General features: G+C 43.0%; 1 protein-coding gene across 2 annotated transcripts in view; it reads right to left on the bottom strand.

Annotated features, from left to right (window-relative positions):
- LOC123760648 (uncharacterized) overlaps nt 1-19115 on the bottom strand; it is a 370968-nt gene that overhangs the window by 76748 nt on the left and 275105 nt on the right. The window contains exon 2 of one of the 2 annotated variants that reach the window (XM_045746404.2): nt 15940-16470. The exons of the other annotated variant lie outside the window; for it this stretch is intronic. Coding sequence (XP_045602360.1) covers nt 15940-15972 — 33 coding nt within the window. The 5' untranslated portion in view covers nt 15973-16470. The remainder of the gene's footprint in view (nt 1-15939; nt 16471-19115) is intronic. 2 annotated transcript variants of the gene reach the window in all.

Consider the following 19115-nt stretch of genomic DNA (forward strand, 5'->3'; position numbering starts at 1 on the left):
TCAATGAGTAGCACGTACTGCTGGAGATGGACAGAAGGGTGACAGGGGGAAAGGACACATGGATAGGAGGAGGAGGGGGGGGGGGGACGGGAGGTACTTGTTAGAAGGACGGGGACCATACCTGCCTTGCGTTGACTCCCGGGGGTCAAGATCCCCGCGGCCCGGTCTCTGAACAGGGAAATGGATGAGTCGGGGAGAGCAGGAAGGTGTAAGGGGAGAGAGAGAGATATTACGAAGGAGAGGGAGGAGCAAGGAGAATAATAATGAGTGCGAGGGAGCGATAAGAATATGGAGTAGAGGAGGTGGTGGGAGAACGAGGAAGCGAGAGGGGTGAGAATGAGGTCAGCAGGGGGGGGGGAGGGGGGCCATTAATGAGAGTGGAGGCTAATACGAACGAGGTGACCTGACCCCATAACTGAGCCGTCAAATATTACTGCACGAAATCACTCACAACACTTCCCTATCCATCCAACACACGGTCATGTAATTAAGACAGACCTGCCAGGGCCCAGATTCACGAAAGCACTTACGCAAGCACTTACGAACGTGTACATATTTCCTCAATCTTTGACGGCTTTGGTTACATTTATTAAACAGTTTACAAGCATGAAAACTTCCCAGTCAACCGTTGTTATTGTTATAAACAGCCTCCTGGTGCTTCAGAGCTCATTAACTGTTTAATAATTGTAAACAAAGCCGCCAAAGATTAAGAAAAGATGTACAGGTTCGTAAGTGTTTGTGTAACTGCTTCGTGAATCTCTCGCTCTCGCTGCACACTTGGAATCATCGTCCACCAATCTTCGCGGACTCTCACCTAACGAACTGGGGTCGTTAAGAGTCTCGTTCATCGTCATGGACTCTCCTTGACCATTCCAGGTCGTTGTGGATGCTCGCTCCTCGTCCTCAAGACGCCCACCCTCGAGGATAAACTAAGAATGTCTTAACACACATGGCCTAGGAAATACACAGTGACGTCATTAGTGAAAATTCCTTGTTTCACCTTTTTCAATTTATAATCAAATAGCAACTCCCCCACAGTAAACAGCAGCAGCTCCCACGCTAAACAGCAGCAGCAGCAGCTCCCACACTAAACAGCAGCAGCTCCCACACTAAACAGCAGCAGCAGCTCCCACACTAAACAGCAGCAGCAGCAGCTCCCACACTAAACAGCAGCAGCAGCTCCCACACTAAACTGCAGCAGCAGCTCCCACACTAAACAGCAGCAGCAGCAACTCCCACACTAAACAGCAGCAGCAGCTCCCACACTAAACAGCAGCAGCAGCAGCTCCCACACTAAACAGCAGCAGCAGCAGCTCCCACACTAAACAGCAGCAGCAGCTCCCACACTAAACAGCAGCAGCAGCAGCTCCCACACTAAACAGCAGCAGCAGCTCCCACACTAAACAGCAGCAGCAGCTCCCACACTAAACAGCAGCAGCAGCTCCCACACTAAACAGCAGCAGCAGCAGCTCCCACACTAAACAGCAGCAGCAGCTCCCACACTAAACAGCAGCAGCACCAGCTCCCACACTAAACAGCACGCAGCAGCAACAGCAGCTCCCACACTAAACAGCAGCAGCAGCAGCAGCTCCCACACTAAACAGCAGCAGCACCAGCTCCCACACTAAACAGCACGCAGCAGCAGCAGCAGCTCCCACACTAAACAGCAGCAGCAGCAGCAGCTCCCACACTAAACAGCACGCAGCAGCAGCAGCTCCCACATTAAACAGCAGCAGCAGCAGCTCCCACACTAAACAGCAGCAGTAGCAGCTCCCACACTAAACAGCACGCAGCAGCAACAGCAGCAGCTCCCACGCTAAACACGTTGGCAAGACGGAACAATTTTCAGAGTGGGACAAGTGTTCGAAGGCAACAATCCCGTTTAATTTAGTTAATGTCAGAAGTTACATCGATTCGCACACCGACACCACGTTACCTGAGCGGCCTCACCTGACCACCAGGGCGGAGGTCTCTCCAATACTGTCTCACCCGTCTGCTGCACCCTCCAGAACTGTCTCACCCGTCTGCTGCACCCTCCAGAACTGTCTCACCCGTCTAATACAGCCTCCAGTACCGCCACACCCGTCTTTTATCTGCATGCAGTGCTGTAGTTACCATTATCTCAAGCATAAGTTGCCTAAAACATTGACTGCTGCTTCTGAACTGGTCTTGGACGCTTGCCTCGCTTGCGACAGCCACTCGTGTTTACCGAACACCCTCCCTTTATCCCCCCCCCCCCCCCGTCCCCTCCTTCCTCGCTGGAAAAGATGCATGTCATTATTCTCCAACATGCTGGAAAAGCAACGCGACGCTGTGTATTGTGTTGCAAGCTAAAGTGTTGCTTGTAGACTTCCATACTCCCCTTCCCCACATACATTGGGTTGCATATTGCAAGCAAAAAGTTTCCCTCAAGGACAATGGTGGTTTAGACACCCAAAAAAATGCACAAAATACAGACAAATACACATTGCATATTCCTGGACTGCCTGGAAGCCTATTCGAAACACGGAGGCTCCCTCAAAAACTTTTGAAACACGATGGAGGAACTAGAAGAGTGACGAACCGGGTCATTAGACATTATATCTAACAAGCAAGGACCAATTCTGTGTCTCATACATGACAATGGCACAACTCACAAAGGTTCAAAGATGGCCAACATTCGTATACTTTTAGAAACTTGGAAACGTAAAAACGTAGCTTTCCAAGTTAGTAAAAGTTATACGAATGTTCGCCAGTTCGTTCTGAAGGTAAGGTAAGGTAAGGTAAGGTAAGGTAAGGTAAGGTAAGGTAAGAAGGTAAGCTACCCCAGGGTGGAAACCCAACTTAGAGAGCACGAGGTAACACCAGGAGCACATGGGAGTCGCGAGTCATGTTAGTGACCGGCAGATCGGGTCCAGGAGCTGAAGATCAAACAATACGACATAGGAGAGAGCACAATGGCTATATAGTTCCTTTAGATGCATATGTCAACTGCTAATTTCCCTGTCAACTGTACGAGCAAGCATTGTTTAAGGATTTGTCAGAAGGAACTATACAGCATCACAGTAGGAAAATATATTTATTTATTTATTTATTTATTCATTTATTTATTTATTTATATATATACAAGAAGGTACATTGGGTTTGTGAGAATACATTGGATAGTACAGTATTTACATTCTTGTAAAGCCACTAGTACGCGCAGCGTTTCGGGCAGGAAATATGTGTGATAAGGATATGTATATGTGATAAGGAACACGAGAGAATAGAATCACTACTTTTAATGTGTTAATAGGTTGACATAGCAAGCAGGTCTAGATGACACACAGAGATCACACTAACGTGATGCATCAAATGAACAAATCCACAAGGGTCGGATTGACTTAATCGACTGTCGTAGCTCTGTCGATTAAGGCAGCGTCTGGGATGCTCCCGGACGCAAGTTCGAATCCTCGTCACGGTCCTTGTGGATTTGTATATCTAGATGACTATCTAGGTGAGTGGGACGCTACGAGTGTAGCTCTCATCCTGTAACTACGCTTGGACAATTACACATTGGTGGTCACACCCCCCCCCCCCCCCCCCCCCCCCCCCCACACACACACGTCCTCCAAATAAGTTAGTAAATATATTTCAAATGTTTGCACAGCGCATGCACCCTCGTCGCCCCACGTGATAAACTTACACAATAAACACATTTATCGTAAAGGGAAAACACACACAATGATAAAAGATAACAAATTGTTGTTTTGATATTTATATTGACTTGCCTTGAGAAGCAGTAGCTTGACAGCCAGAAGTACATACCTGGAAAGAATAAGAAGAGAGTTAGAAACATAGCTAGATATATGTGCTCACCTAATTATGCTTAAGGTGGTTGAGCTTCGGCTCTTCCAACTGCCAATCAACTGGAGTACAGGTTCTTCAGTCTATTGGGCTTAATCACATGTACATTTGAAACTGCGTATGGAGTTTGCCTCCACCACCGCACTTCTTAGTAATTTCCATTTATTCACTACTGTCACTTATAAATCTTTCTAATGTTTCTGTGGCTCAATTAGATACTATACTAAGTTTCAACCTGTATCTCTTTGCTCGTTTACCATCCGTGATCTCTTTAACTCTCTGTCAATTCCTCAGAGATTAGTCTCTCTTTAACTACCCTGTCAATTCCTCAGAGATTTTTTTTAAGTAGTAATCATATCTTACCTAACTCTTATGTCCTCCAGTGACGTGAGGTTTAATTCAGGTAGCCTTTCCTCGTACCTCATACCTTTCAGCTCTGGGACAAGTCTAGTGACCTCCCTCTGAACTTTCCCCAGACCTCGTCTTGTGTTTGGCTACATATGGACTTCCTGTCCCCCTCCTAAAATGAAAGTACCTATCGTAACGACATACTCTGTCATACAGATATGGACGTAATGGACCAAAAGAAACTAGACTCACGTATTACTGAATTTGGACAAACCCGAAAAAAATTCTATGTTGTTAATGAAACCTAAACTAACCTGCCCATCTAATGCACCCAATCCTCCCCTAACACACATGAAGGGAAATTGAATCAAAACAACACACCAGTGGCAGTGTGAGCGCCACTCATGTACCTCATCACCATACAGTCCCCCTAGTCGCACTCCACCACCTCGAGTACCAGAGTACCCACAGAGTACCCACAGACACACCTTCACAGCAAAACAATGCACTAGGGAGGGATAAACATGGGTTAAGAGGGCAGCAACCAAAAACACAACACAATGACAACAAACTTTCTGTTGGTTTATCTTTTGTTATTAAGGTAAAGTTAGAGAGAGGGCGCCAGCTCTGCTTTAAGTCCCTCCCTCTCTGTTTATTTGACGAAGGGAGAGGACTGGTGGGGTAAATGGGGGGGGGGGGGGGGGAGCAGCACCCAGACCCCCAGTGGTTTCCCCCCACAGCACCCAGACCCACAGTGGTCTCTCCCGCAGCACCCAGACCCACCGTGGTCTCCCCCGCAGCACCCAGACCCACCGTGGTCTCCTCCACAGCACCCAGACCCACAGTGGTCTCCTCCACTGCACCCAGACCCACAGTGGTCTCCCTCCACAGCACCCAGACCCACAGTGGTCTCCCCCGCAGCACCCAGACCCACAGTGGTCTCCCCCGCAGCACCCAGACCCACAGTGGTCTCCCTCCACAGCACCCAGACCCACAGTGGTCTCCCCCCACAGCACCCAGACCCACAGTGGTCTCCCCCGCAGCACCCAGACCCACAGTGGTCTCCCCCGCAGCACCCAGACCCACCGTGGTCTCCTCCACAGCACCCAGACCCACAGTGGTCTCCTCCACTGCACCCAGACCCCCAGTGGTCTCCCCCCACAGCACCCAGACCCACAGTGGTCTCCCCCACAGCACCCAGACCCACAGTGGTCTCCCCCCACAGCACCCAGACCCACAGTGGTCTCCCCCACAGCTCCCAGACCCACAGTAGTCTCCCCCACAGCACCCAGACCCACAGTGGTCTCCTCCACAGCACCCAGACCTACAGTGGTCTCCCCCACAGCACCCAGACCCACAGTAGTCTCCCCCACAGCACCCAGACCCACGGGTGACGCTCTCTGCCTGACGACTCTACCCAATTTCAAAACACTAAACAGGTAACAAAAAATACACAAAGAAAAATGCAACTCTACGGTGCCAGCCAGCCATGTTTCACTATCACTGACCCAACAATTACACAGGAACCCAAAGGGTATATAGGGCAGAATTATTACTAAATATCATATGATTAAAAAAGGTTTACCCCTTATGATATTCTCAAATATCTTGAGATTTCTTTTAGTACGAAAATCGCAATTTTCCGATTTTCCGATTAATATGAAAATACGAAAAGTTAAACAACAAAATTTAATATGAAAATCGTAAACAGACTATGTAACAAAATATACAATACAAATTTGAAAACACACTGAATTTGCAGTTAAAATTTAGATAATACCCAATATGTAGGCAACTAATCCACATGCAAATATATATATATAGCCTATCTGTCCCGATAATATCCGGACCGGACTGGCCGGTCTTGAAATATCCATACTCGTGTTCTGCTTCCAAAAGGTCGAGCTGCCGGAGCAGATTAATCTGCTCTTGTCTCTGACTTGTACCGCAGTCGCGCGGCTTGTAATTTATTTATTTTATATATATATATATATATATATATATATATATATATATATATATATATATATATATATATATATATATATATATATATATATATATATATATATGTCGTACCTAGTAGCCAGAACACACTTATCAGCCTACTATTCAAGGCCTGATTTGCCTAATAAGCCAAGTTTTCATGAATTAATTGTTTTTCGAGTACCTAACCTACCTAACCTAACCTAACCTAACTTTTTCGGCTACCTAACCTAACCTAACCTATAAAGATAGGTTAGGTTAGGTTAGGTAGGGTTGGTTAGGTTCGGTCATATATCTAGGTTAATTTTAACTCCAATAAAACAAAATATACCTCATTCATAATGAAATGGGTAGCTTTATCATTTCATAAGAAAAAAATTAGAGAAAATATATTAATTCAGGAAAACTTGGCTTATTAGGCAAATTTGGCCTTGCATAGTAGGCTGAGAAGTGCGTTCTGGCTACTAGGTACGACATATATATATATATATATATATATATATATATATATATATATATATATATATATATATATATATATATATATATATATATATATATATATATATATATATATATATATAAAAGAGATTTTACATACTTGTAAAGCCACTGGCAAACATTACGTTTCGGGCAGGACTTTAAGCTTAATTTTCTCTGGAATATGACACGCCAAATCGTTTCACAACCAGGTACCCATTCACTGCAGGGTGAACAGAGGCGTAAAATTAAGGATTGGCGCCTAGACAATCCTCCCCGGCCAGGATACGAATCCAAGCCAAATCGCTCGCGAGGAGCGGGGCGAGTATGTTACCACTGCGCCATGGGGGACTGTAATTACAGAAAGCGTGTCCAGAGGGCGCGCGGATTCAACCATTCTTACCGTCTGGTTCAACCATGTAAGGCACCAGACTTGTCATTACCCAGTAAACGTGTGGTGCATTCAGTGGACACACACAGCACGGTGAGTCATGCCAGCATACATGCGGTGTTGTGGACAACAGAGAAGGCGCGCGGGCGGTGTGGAGAGCTGAGTGCGGGTCACCCACGCACCACACTGTGGATCTGACTAGACTATGGTGGTATCCATGCGTGCGGGTGTATGTGGGCGTGGGAATGGACCAGGGTATATCTTGAGGTTATCTTGAAAAGATTTCGGGGCGTAGCGTCCCCGCGGCCCGGTCCTCGACCTGGCCTCCTTTTTGTTACAGACCCCCAGGAAGCAGCCGGTAGCAGCTGTTTATCTCTCAGGTACCTATTTACTGCTAGGTAAGAGGAGCATCAGGGTGAAAGAAACTATGCATATTGTTTCTCGACGGCGCCGGGAATCGAACCCGGGATACAGGATTTCATGTCCTGTGTGCTTAACACAGAGCCACACACGTCCCGCGCGCGTTTGCGTGTGTGTGTGTGTGTGTGTGTGTGTGTGTGTGTGTGTGTGTGTGTATGTGTGTGTGTGTGCGTGTGTGTACAAGGCACTGCACCCTATGCTTCCCATGGTTGGGGCGAGCAGCGACAAGTTATGAATGGACTAGAGGAACCACCACTACCATTAACGCAGGTTATGGTCCACCGACAAGCACGCTATATGGGAGGGGAGCGTCGAACCCTTCGAATTTGCATACTCTGCAGACACATCATTCCCCGACTGAGGGGGAAAAAAAAGATGGTTGCTGTGAAACTCTGTGTCCGTCTCTTCTTCTGTCACGCGTTTCCGCTGTCAACGAGCTTCTGTCTGAACTTATTCATGCCATATAGTGCACCTAATTGTTTAATAAAAGCAGGCGATATTGCGGCCCGTCCTAAGGGTAGTACTAAGCACGCTTGGGGCATTTTACCACACTTTAGATAATTCATTTATGAACGTCCGCAGGGAGGATGAGTCTCCATCTTCCTTATCTGAATCATGTGGATACATGTGGTTCCAAGCTTATTAAGTTTCTCTTAATAGTCTTTTGGTCAACTAGCAAGTGAACCTTTGTTCTAAACAGAGATTATTCTCAAATTATAACGGTATAATATTTTAAACCCCTGGTTTTATAATTGAATACGTTCATGTTACCCACGTTTTCTCTGATAAGCTCTTTGGTAAATGTTTTCTTTAATGTCAAATTCTTGGGATACTCAAGCAGGCCAGAATTGTACGTTTCACATGCGTGAACATACAATACACCGGCAATACACATAACCTTGAAGGCTATGGAGTACATTAAAGCAATAATTACATATTACATTTAGGTACTATTAATAGAATACACAGACTAGTTCCGGTAATTTCCACGAAGCTGCATTACCCCTGCGGACGGTGCTGTGGTATTGTGGCCTTTGCGATGATGTACACATGTACACTTATGCAGCACCAAGTATCTGCCAACTATCGACGTAAATAAATAGTGAATGTGTGTATATGTACTTGCCTAAATTTATTCATGTATACATGCTTGAGAGAAGTTATCTTCAGCTACTGAGCCCCGCCACTTAACAGTAAATCGACAATTATATTTATATTTGACACAATGCATGGAGTTTACACTCTACCTCTTCCTGACTTACTGCAGTACACTTCCCACACCCTCACACAGTTTACACTCTACCACTTCCCGCCTTATTGCAGTACACTTCACACACTCACCCACAGTTTACTCTCTCCAAATTCCTAACTTACTACAGTACACTTAATACACTCACAACGAGTTTACTTTCTGGGTTACGCATACCTTCTGGAGTGTGAAATTGCCAAATTGTAATTACCTAATTATTATTAAGGAAGAAATTTATGCTAGTGGTAGCCTGACATATCAGTTTAATAGAATATAATACTTACTAGCTGTTCTTGCCAGGAAGGTGGTTGGGCTTCGGCTCTGTGGTCCCGACTCTCAACCGTCAATCAACTGGTGTACTGGTTTTTGCACCTAATTGGCTCTTATCATATCTACATTTGAAACTGTGTATTAAGTCTGACTCCTCTACATCATTTACTAGTTTATTCAATTTTGAACTACTCTGAAAAGTAACAATTTCTTTGTAATGTGGCTGTTGCTCATTTGGGTGCTCAATGACCTCGTGTGTCATATAATTAAGCGATTTAATTTAGCACACCAATTTTCTCCAGAAGACTGTTCCATCTCTTGACTACTGTTGTTGAATTAACATTTCTTGATATCCTTAATACATTAGTGTTACTTGATGTTGTATCCGTGTATTCTGGTTCTATTTGGTGCAAGTAATGAGAAGACTTCTTAATTAGTTTCACATTCATTATTTTTTATGTGGTGATCATATCCTCACGTTTTCTTCTGTCTTCCCATTTAGACAGCTGTAGAATATCTAACTTTTCATCATACGTTGTTTGTCTCAGCTCCAAGACCAATTCTGTTGCACGTCACTGATCTCTCTCTTGGACAAATAGGTTAACTAAATGTTTCTTAACATCTGTGTACTAAACCTCAGCTTAATCCTTTAATTTCGAGCCCTCACATTAGAAATAACAAATCCTCATGTTACCGTTTGTGTATTTATAAGTTATGAGAATATCGAGCAGCACTTCACAGGACTCATGCATCTTGTCACTGATTTACGGGCTATTCATGCCCGTGCCACCTCTTGGGTGGCTTAATCTTTATCAATCTTGTGACTGATGTGGTCCTTTGGTGAAGGTGATATATTACCTGTAATTGTCACTTACAGCTCTCTCTCACCCTGTCAGTGAGTGTAGTCATCTACACCAACTCACCTAGAAGTGCTTGCAGGGGTCGGGCAATAGCTCCTGGGCACCACCTTTCCAGCTATTGTTCATGAAATGGAATAATTTTCAACTCTCATGTTTCACGTTATATTTGATTATGTAGTATACTGAATATGACAGATATATGACAGAAAACTAGAACGGAAGTCCGTACAGTAGACACTAGACGGTTAGTAAGGCGGGATCCTTCAGCTACAGCTCGATCTTGCAGGTACAAATAGTAAATACACACACACGCGAACACGAACCAATTATACACCCACTTACGTAGACAAAATACACACACACGTAGACAAAATACACACACACGTAGACAAAATACACACACGTAGACAAAATACACACACGTACACAAAATACACACATACGTACACAAAATACACACATGTACACAAAATACACACACACGTACACAAAATACACACACGTACACAAAATACACACACACGTACACAAAATACGCACGTACACAAAATACACACACGTACACAAAATACACACACACGTACACAAAATACGCACGTACACAAAATACGCACGTACACAAAATACACACACGTACACAAAATACACACACACGTACACAAAATACACACACACACACACAAAATACACAAACACAGACACACACGTACACAAAATACACACACACACACAAAATACACAAACACACACACACACGTACACAAAATACACAAACACGTACACAAAATACACAAACACGTACACAAAATACAAACACGAACACATATCCAAAACAAACACAAACAGTTACAACACACACACACACACTCGTTACCGCTAGTAACGAGCACTGTCGCATTATATTCTCTTTTTTCAGAAACATTCTGGCAATAATCACCTAATTTTCACTGATAAAAATAATCATCGTCCCTAATTGCCAGGTTACGAGTCGTTCAGGCACAAGCACTTCACTCTCCCCCCAGTTATGCTCCCATTACCTGAGTTTTGCCTTGTCAAAATATATTTAAGGAGCACTTGAGAGTCTTATGTAGAGGAGTGTCCGAGTAGCGTCATGGTTCCTACAACACTGTAAAAACATAGTGTGACATTAAGGTAAGAGTCTGGTCTTCCACCCTCTTATGTGTGTGTGTGTGTGTGTGTGTGTGTGTGTGTCTGTGTCTGTGTGTGTGTGTGTGTGTGTGTGTGTGTGTGTGTGTGTGTGTGTGTGTGTGTCTGTGTGTGTGTGTGTGTGTGTGTGTGTGTGTGTGTGTGTGTGTGTGTGTGTGTGTGTGTGTGTGTGTGTGTGTGTGTGTGTGTGTGTGTGTGTATGTGTGTGTGTGTGAACGCTTGCAACCCCCACTTGTATTGTGAATGTTTTGAGAGTTCCTTTTTCAATAAATACGACATAATAGACCACGAGACAGTGAATTTCAAGGAAATCTATGGCCCTTTGAACCTTTCAGAACAAGCAAATACTTACATGTAAATTAAATATATGGTAATCCAATAAATAATATATGAATCTCTCCCTTTCATAAAATATAAAATATAACTGGTAAACTGAGTGCAAAATCTGAATATGAATTGAGAAATTTTGTTTATCATTTGTCATTGTCAAGTCGAAAAAATTGTTTGTGACCAAACCAACCCGGTCTCATACTAGGCTGTTTAAAGCAGCGGCCGTCCTCCCCAGACGCATTCATCTATTTTAATATACTGTGTATTAAAATTTGGTTTGTTCTTATATAAATTAATATTATTATACATAAAAATTCGATGTATAGTTAGGCGTAGTCTAGGTTAGGTGTTTAGGTTTTGTTGGCGATTATTTGTATTTGTAGTACGTGGGTGAAGCATTTATAGCGTTGTGGTTCGAACAAAAGTCGTCAGTGAAGCACTTGTTCCGGAAGTGTTCGAACGTCATCAGTTGTGAGTCGTGGGTAAACCGTTTTTCATTCATAAACAAAGGGTTTGGCGGGTGTTTGGAATGGACTTTATCCTTTGTTTATGAGGACAGGACCAAACACATTACTGCTTCAAGTAAGTGACCAAACACACAGCGGAAAAACTCTGTCGTACTTCGAAGTACCTCGTTAATAGGATTCCAATTGACAATAATGGTCTAAACAGGATATGCCTATCTGTACTGGAACAAGATCACTCAACTGGAATCTGTCTGAAATTATATATCCATTTTAAAAACTGACAGTTATAGACAGCTACAATATTGACGTTGCAATGTAAATGAGTTTTATCACGTCTGTCGAGATTTCGACTGTTCAATAATTATATTTAGATAAGAACATTGCTAGCAATTTAATAGTTGACTAGTGTATCACATATCCACCAGACAAGGGTTAAACAAGTGCAAGTCTCTGGTTATAAAACAAATATCTTCTGTGTCTGCATAAACCCAAGGATGGAGTGAGAGAGTGAAAGATCTCGTGTTTATGTTGTTGTTGAGGTAGGGGCGACGACGATCGTGATCTCGTGTTTACATTCTCTTAAAAAGTGTGTTGGGTTGGTCGGTCGGAGTCCCTCAGCTTCTCTACCATTTTCTCTTATCTTCGCCGTGTTGTATGGGGGACTAATATCACTACAGTAGCCTATCTAATTAGTTATAAGCTAACAGTATAGTACATTCGTAGTAAATTCGTAATACAGTACGTTCAGTAGTGCATGTTGGTTCCTTCTCGGCTCACAATGGGAACTCCCGGGTTCGAATCCCGGGAGGGACTGAAATGATTGGGCACGTTTAGTATCACTTTATGCCGCTGTTCATCTAGCAGTACTCACCTAGTTGTGCTTGCGGGGGTTGAGATTTGGATTTTTTCCCGCCTGTCAACTGTCAATCAACTGGTTATGTTCATTGACAGTAGACAGGCACACAGGAGTTTGCCAGTTGTTGCCGGGTTGGAGAATCAGTAGTTCGACTTTAGAGGAATCTCGTTATAAGCCTGAGGTGTACATATGTACACAATCCACGACAAAATGAAAGGCACAGCGGGCTCACCATAGCCCGTGTTAATTGGAACTTTTTTGTTCCAGGTAGCGAATCTTTAACAACAACAACAAGACAAAATGAATCAATCAATAATAACCGAAAAAACGCTTCCTTTGAAGTCCGCAATCAAACTGGTTAATATATATTCAATGAAATATTGCGTTTTGGAGTGTCTCTATAATTATATACACTCAAGCTCCACAGAAAATATATTGCAATATAATTTCTTTTTTTGAAACAATCTATAGAAACTAGTCCTCTAAAAATATGAAAAGATTCTTATTAATTTAACACACTATCAGAAGGCTACTCAATTAGAGAAGTTTGCCTAGAAATAACCATTTTCTTTAAAACCCAACCTTAAAGAAAACGAAATTTTTCATTGAGGGCAAGCTTTTGCAGAATATTCTTCTACTGCAAGTATAATAACACCTGATTAGTAAGCTGTTCACGTTATGAATAACTTAATGTATACTACTTCAGATGATGACGGGGAGAGCTATTTAGGGTCTAAAACCTTCAAATAATCGTTATGCGCCACCGCATACTATTAGCATTCACATTACTCTGTTGTTTTCACACCGAATACCATGTTACATTTTTTTTTTTTTGAGATATATACAAGAGTTGCTACATTCTTGTACAGCCACTAGTACGCGTAGCGTTTCGGGCAAGTCCTTAATCCTAAGGGTCCCTGGAATACGATCCCCTGCCGCGAAGAATCGTTTTTTCATCCAAGTACACATTTTACTGTTGCGTTAAACAGAGGCTACAGTTAAGGAATTGCGCCCAGTAAATCCTCCCCGGCCAGGATACGAGCCCATGACATAGCGCTCGCGGAACGCCAGGCGAGTGTCTTACCACTACACCACGGAGACTGCACTCATATTTTACTGTATCATAGCGCAGCGGTCCCTGGGTCTGTATATAAGAATCCTAGTACCACAGGAATCTACATCCTAATAGTACACATATAATGTGAACAAGAGTACAAGTACAATGGAGTCTTGTACCTTGTACAACACTAGTTACATTCTATTCAAGTTCATCATACATTTAGCTCTTAGAGGAAGATAAGAGTAAGGCGAAAGGTACGAAAGGTAAGCTGTAATAAAGGGTGTAATAATAGGAATAAGAAAGGGATCGTAAGAGAAAACAAAAGAAATAAAAAGGAAGAGCAGGCTTATGTTAGGTCACGTTTGTTAGAAAGTTTAGAACATTTGAGTATATATTGTGAAAGGGAAGAGTCAGCAGCAACACAGTCAGGACTCAGGTTCACGTTGGGCAGGTTGTGTATCTCAGAACCGTGTCGACCAGACGGCGTCTGTGTAGAGTAGAGGCAGGAAAGATTATTTTAGAGGAAGACCAATCTTCTTATGCTTAGAATTAAGAATTAGAATATGCTTAGAATAGGATGCTTAGAATCCCTAACATGACAGAAGAGAGCAAAGTCAAAATCCTTTCTAAAGTCTAGGTAAATAACATGATAATCGTTACTACTAACTCGTCTCAAGTTAACTCAACTCGGATGCTTAGAATCCCTAACATGACAGAAGAGAGCAAAGTCAAAATCCTTTCTAAAGTCTAGGTAAATAACATGATAATCGTTACCACTAACTCGTCTCAAGTATCCGTAAAGAATGAAACATTCGTATGATATTTGTCTCGGAAACTCTTTATTCAAATATTTTATAAATGCGCTTCTCAATCAAGATTATGACGACATTTGCGATTAGTAAATGTACGGCATTTGACGTTAATTTAACTGGGCGACCGTTTGTACAGTAATCTATCGCCCTTTTATAAAATCGGAACTATATTCGCAGTCCTATACGATTCTGGCACGTCTTCCACCTCTAATGATATAGTGAATATTCTTGACAGTGGTTGAATAAGCACCCCTTTTTCCATGCTTCTAAATCCCTGTCAAATATTTCGTTGGTGTGAGGGAACTTGTTCAGCTTTATTATTGTGAACATAAGAAAAACTTAACCTGTAGAAGGCCTGTTGTACCATGCGAGGCAGCTTTTATTTTCCCATACGAGGCAGCTTCTTTTTTCCCATACGAGGCAGCTAATATTGTTCCATACGAGGCAGCTCCTACAGTACCGTACGAGGAATCCTATTGGACCATAAGTGGTAGCTCCTATTGGACCATAAGTGGTAGCTCCTATTGGACCATAAGTGGTAGCTCCTATTGGACCATAAGTGATAGCTGCTATTGGACAATAAAAAAGGTAACTCCTGTTTACATTCACCCATGTGTTTACTATCTTCTTCCCTAGCAACTATTTATTAATTTTTACTCTCGATAGATTGTGATAAGCATGCGGAAGCGAGGCCAATATAGCTGTATCTCCTTCCTTAGTCGTTACATCATTTTATACATACTCTCCAACTTGACCAGCGCGCCTCGAACGCGTGTATACCTTCACCAGAGTGGGTGAATACACTCCTCCTAGCAACAACTTGAGTGTATAACCTAGCAATGTGCTACAACTAACACAAGCTCACCCGCAGGCTGGGCCACCGTGTTCTCATGCGAGGAGAGGACGCATTAAATGCAACACAACTACAATTTGTAACCAATTAACATGACTCGCCTGAAAAATGAATAACCAATTATCATAACTCACATTGATAATTGAATATGCAATTAAGAAAACACCTGATAATCAACCAACATCCATAACTTACCTGGATACACGGATAACCAATAATTATATCTCACCTGATAAATAAATAACAAATAACCATCTTGCTAAACAACACGTAAATAAAATCTCAAACAACAGTCCACAAAACTATACAAAAGCGCGAGCGAAAACGTATTCAAAAAAGTTCTCTTATGGGTCTAGCAGACTTTAAGTTTTGATAAATTTCACAAAAATAACGTTTATGAACGAATGTTGTGTAAACGTTCTCAATACATACCTACACATGGTCTCTATCAGCTACATTCTGTCGTCTTATTAGTTGTGGAATGTTGTGTTTGTTTAAAATGAAGTTATATTATAATTATTATTATATTTTTTATTATAGTAATGCGACATGAAGAGTTCCTTACCCTGAGGTTGGATGCGACAATGGCAGCCTTCATGATGGGTCGTTGAACACAAGTTTGGGTCGTTGAACACAATTCTGGGTCGTTGTACGCAAGTTTGGGTCGTTGAATACAGGTGTGGGTCGTTGAACACAGGTGTGGGTCGTTGTACACAAGCGTGTGTCGCTGAACGTCTCTGCCAGAGTTATCGCTGGCAGCAAGGAGGTATAGGCCAGTACTAGCAGCACTGATAGGAGGTCCAGCGGAGCGAAGGCAGCGTCTGCGCTCACTCCCAGGACCTCGAGTGATATTGATACTTGGAACACAATGTAGTATCTGCCAGGCGGTGGTGTACTAGCAAGCACTGCTTGCTACTGCTATGTGGCCAGGACTTTACCTGAATGGTGCCGGGCAGCCCTCGTTACTTTCACTAAGGTTCTACGACCTGGCTTCTACACCCATAGCTAGTTAGCAATGATTCAAATTTTCTTTAGTACCTTCGCTGTCACTACCTTTTCAATATATATATATTGCCGAGAGTGCATAATCGTGCATCTAAAAAAAAAGGTAAATAATAACTCATCAGAACATGTAAGTGTTTTTCTGTTGGTTAAATTTGGTTTTCAACCAAGAGCTTACAGACAGAGTAGGAGAGACAGGTAGGTGAGATCGGCTGACGAAAGCGGGGAAAAATGCAGCTATTTACACCGATATAATGTGTATGTTTATAGCGCTGAGTATATATATATATATATATATATATATATATATATATATATATATATATATATATATATATATATATATATATATATATATATATATATATATATATATGTCGTACCTAGTAGCCAGAACGCACTTCTCGGCCTACTATTCAAGGCCCGATTTGCCTAATAAGCCAAGTTTTCCTGAAAAAATATATTTGATCTAATTTTTTTCTTATGAAATGATAAACCTACCCATTTCATTATGTATGAGGTCAATTTTTTTTTATTAGAGTTAAAATTAACGTAGATATATGACCGAACCTAACCAACCCTACCTAACCTAACCTAACCTATCTTTATAGGTTAGGTTAGGTTAGGTAGCGGAAAAAGTTAGGTTAGGTTAGGTTAGGTAGGTTAGGTTGCCGAAAAACAATTAATTCATGAAAACTTGGCTTATTAGGCAAATCGGGCCTTGAATAGTAGGCTGAGAAGTGCGTTCTGGCTACTAGGTACGACATATATATATATATATATATATATATATATATATATATATATATATATATATATATATATATATATATATATATATATATATATATATATATAATTCATTGTGCCGGAGGACAGGCAGCCAGTGTGGTTATATACGATAGGCCTATATCAACCCCCCCCTCTGAGGTCGGATTACAGACCCCCCCCTCTGAGGTCGGATTACAGACCCCCCCCCCCTCTGAGGTCGGATTACAGACCCCCCCCCCCTCTGAGGTCGGATTACAGACCCCCCCCCCAGGATGTAGCCCCCACAACAAGCTGCCTAACTCCTGAGTACCTACTTGCTGCTAGGTGAACAGGTGCATTCGGTGATAAGAAATGCGCTAAACTATTTCTGTCCCACCCGGGATTCGAACCTCGGCGGTTCGGAAAAAATGACTAAGAAAGGAATTTCCACAAGTACTTTCGTATTTAATAATACATCTTCGGAAGGATGTATTTACAGTTCAGTGGTGTGGATATATAGGCAGGAAAGAGGTGAGGTGAGGTACAATGTCTCAGTGATAATGGTATATTAATAATGATAATGGTATATTAATACCATTATCATATTGGTATATTAATACCATTATCATACAATGATAATGGTATATTAATAAGATGTTAGTGAAATAAATGTGTATCAATGATCCTCCTCAAATCGCCCTTTAACTGAACAATTAAAATGGATCTAAATGATACGAACCACTGCTAATGTTAAAATTGCATGATTTTGTAATTTGTATTAAAGCAGATTCAATAATGTTCCTATTAAAAATGCCTTTACAATTCCTTATTGAAGAAGCCATCTCCCAATCCATTTGGTGAGAACTTTCTGAATAAATGAACAAATAAAACATTAGACAATTGGCCGTGTTTTACAGAGTATTTATGTTGCGAAATTCTCATAAAATTATGTGATTTATTTATGTTACAACATAAATATTCTGTAAGACATGGCCCTTCCTCACACCCGTTCTCTCCATCCCTACCTCACATCTACTTTCTCTCCGTCCCTCACACTGAATCTCCCCATCTTTCCTCCACACCCTTTCTCTCCCTCAAACCCCCCCCTCTCTCTCTCTCTCTCTCTCTCTCTCTCTCTCTCTCTCTCTCTCTCTCTCTCTCTCTCTCTCTCTCTCTCTCTCTCTCTCTCTCTCTCTCTCTCCTCTCTCTCTCTCTCTCTCTGCTTCAATAACCTCCAATCTCACGTAATTCCTTTACATCCTCGCCTCTCATCACCCATTTCCTTCCTTGTAACTATTATCCTCCTTCTCTCCTCCCCCACCCTGCTCACCCTACCGAGCCACTCCAGCCACAAAAGGCCACAGTAATATGACAGGACAGGAGAGACTGCTGCTGATAGGTAGTCACGCACACTCTTGCCTCACCCTTGTCACCTGTGTGGGGAAGGCAGCGCCACCTGGCCACCAGGGAAGACAGGCAGCGCCACCTGGCCACCAGGGAAGACAGGCAGCGCCACCTGGCCACCCGGGAAGACAGGCAGCGCCACCTGGCCACCAGGGAAGACAGGCAGCGCCACCTGGCCACCAGGGAAGACAGGCAGCGCCACCTGGCCACCAGGGAAGACAGGCAGCGCCACCTGGCCACCAGGGAAGACAGGCAGCGCCACCTGGCCACCAGGGAAGACAGGCAGCGCCACCTGGCCACCAGGGAAGACAGGCAACACCACCTGGCCACCAGGGAAGACAGGCAGCGCCACCTGGCCACCAGGGAAGACAGGCAACACCACCTGGCCACCAGGGAAGACAGGCAACACCACCTGGCCACCAGGGAAGACAGGCAGCGCCACCTGGCCACCAGAGAAGACAGGCAGCACCACCTGGCCACCATGGAAGGCACCACCTGGTAATCGTCTCATTGTAATTCAGGGAGCAGCTGGAGGCGTGCTGAGGGCGTTGCCGGACCAGCATTAATGTGTTTAAGAAATTACCA

The sequence above is a fragment of the Procambarus clarkii genome, chromosome 21 (assembly GCF_040958095.1).
Source record: "Procambarus clarkii isolate CNS0578487 chromosome 21, FALCON_Pclarkii_2.0, whole genome shotgun sequence".
NCBI classification, from domain to species: Eukaryota; Metazoa; Arthropoda; class Malacostraca; order Decapoda; family Cambaridae; genus Procambarus; species Procambarus clarkii.